The 2027-nt window shown below is 33.8% G+C and overlaps 1 protein-coding gene across 1 annotated transcript; it reads right to left on the bottom strand.

Moving 5' to 3' along the window:
- Window positions 1-280: 280 nt before the first annotated feature.
- LOC109588857 (uncharacterized) lies at window positions 281-1618 on the bottom strand. Its single transcript, XM_020004963.1, has 4 exons — window positions 1550-1618; window positions 887-1079; window positions 407-643; window positions 281-333 (listed from the first exon to the last, which is right to left on the bottom strand). The coding sequence occupies exons 1-4, from the start codon at window positions 1616-1618 to the stop codon at window positions 281-283; spliced, it is 552 nt and encodes a 183-aa protein (XP_019860522.1).
- Window positions 1619-2027: the final 409 nt, after the last annotated feature.

Genomic DNA, 2027 nt, shown 5'->3' with positions numbered 1-2027 from the left:
AACCTACATGTATATTTAAATTGTATTGCTACCCTGGCGTTTATTCAAATGCGGCTTCTATTTAAGGATATATGGTACCTATGATTTTTGAAGCAAAATAAGAAAGTGGACTTGTTGATGTAATTTTGCTTTACCTGTATGAAAAGACCACTTCTAACTACCCCTCCCGGCTGTAGTTTCCACTATAAACTTGTGGTGGTGCCATTCTCTTACAAGGCTACACATACATGTACATGTATGTATTCTGTCCCACTTTACATGCCACGGACAGTGGGGCAGCTTAGATAGCATTGTAAAAGGATGACACTTCAATGGGTTTAAATTGCACAAAAACTATGAAAACTAAAAATAAAACATGGCAAAAATAACTTTACAGTACTATAGCTCCATTAATTATATTATTCACCTGATAGTGATTGAGCCTCCAGTAGTTTTTCCTGAAGTGATTGGTTATTAATTCTAGACACTTGTAGATCATAAAGTAAAGACTCATTGATGACTTGAAGCTCCTTCTCTTTATCTGTCATGTATTCATTCATTCCAATCAATTCGTTTCTTCTATATTTTAGTATTAGTTCATACAATAAAGGAATATTATATGAATCTAATACTGGACCCACTGACCATTGACCATCATTAAAAACTGAGAGAGAGAGAGAGAGAGAGAGGAAATGAGAGTAATAATTATAAGTTAGTGATTGTGAGTGAGGGAGATAAAGGACAAAAAGAATGAATGACAAAATTATACTTTTGAAATTCAGGAAAAAGTATTTTTTATTTTAATAGTGATTCTACATATTGAACTTTTCGCATCACATTCACTTACATTATAGTTTAGGTGTGAATTACATGATAGTCTATCACAAAATTTTTCTGATAATCTTACCAAGTTCTACTACCATTGTGTTATTAGGCTCAGTCACACGTGTACTAACCCATTCCATTACTCCTCCTCCTACATTTTTCTCTTCCATCTTTACATCACCTCCCAATACAATCAGGAACACATGATTAGGATCGACAACAAAAGATGATACAGTATGATCAAATCTACCAGTAACAGAATCAGGTAGAGGAATCTGTAAAAACAAGAAATATAGAGTATACAATTTACAGAGTGATGTTGTACAGTTGGTATCAGTTATGGGATAGTTTGATGTACAGTAGGTGCCTATAGGGTTGGCATAAGGACAAAATTTAAAAAAATAGAAGCAAAATGTCAAAATAATCAAATAATGAATAATTTTTAGCCACACTCAAAACAACTACCGTATAGTGGGTACATTTTGTCTGGAAAAATGTTCATTCTAAGCAGGATTATAGATATTTTTGTTCGTTTTATTTTCGTTCTGAGCAGCCATTTTGAACATGTGGCATCGATGACATGCCCTTTTTATTTGGAAAATGCTCGTTCCACAAGAAATGAGAACAAAAAGAAAGAAATTAAACTCTGAGGAAATATAGCCACTATACGTACTCTACTTATTTGCATGAATAGTACAAAAATCTTTAATCAATGCACATTCACATGATTCACATGTATTAATACCTTCATCCAATTGTACTGGTTTGTGTCTAATAACAAACATTCATTCACTGGCTCAACTTCACTATCCATTCCACCAATCACTACTAGTGTAGGTGAGGTACAGACACCATTGATAATAGCACCAGCATGGCAGTCTCTTCCTTTAGGCCCTAGTCCATCATTAGGTATTAATCTCTGCTTAAGATACTCCCAATTCTAGAAATATATTATTCATAAAAATGTATCTTTACTGTTATTGGCTTTATTACAGGTTTTTTTCATAGATATTGTAAGGTGGGGAGGATTGGAAACTCGATCACATGAGCCAATTTTCATAGCTCGATCTGTGTTTGCGAGGAACATGGCGTGCTATACAATACTCATTTTTGTGGGACTGTAACTCTTCATTCAAGGCATACCAGACTCTATACAAAGACTCATTTTGTTGCTCAAAGATTGATCTTTGAGGTTAGCTATTTTATGTACTATTTTTGTGAAT

The sequence above is a fragment of the Amphimedon queenslandica genome, unplaced genomic scaffold (assembly GCF_000090795.2).
Source record: "Amphimedon queenslandica unplaced genomic scaffold, v1.1 AMPQUscaffold_11808, whole genome shotgun sequence".
Lineage (NCBI taxonomy): Eukaryota > Metazoa > Porifera > Demospongiae > Haplosclerida > Niphatidae > Amphimedon > Amphimedon queenslandica.
The sequence above is the reverse complement of the archived record's forward strand: the minus strand, read 5'-3'. Positions and strand labels throughout refer to the sequence as shown.

Coding starts and splice junctions, on each gene's coding strand:
- LOC109588857 (XM_020004963.1), bottom strand. CDS start 1,618: ATGGATAGTGAAGTTGAGCCAGTGAATGAATGTTTGTTATTAGACACA. Junction 1,080..1,549: donor ACCAGTACAATTGGATGAAG/GTATTAATACAT, acceptor TTGTTTTTACAG/ATTCCTCTACCTGATTCTGT. Junction 644..886: donor CACAATGGTAGTAGAACTTG/GTAAGATTATCA, acceptor TCTCTCTCTCAG/TTTTTAATGATGGTCAATGG.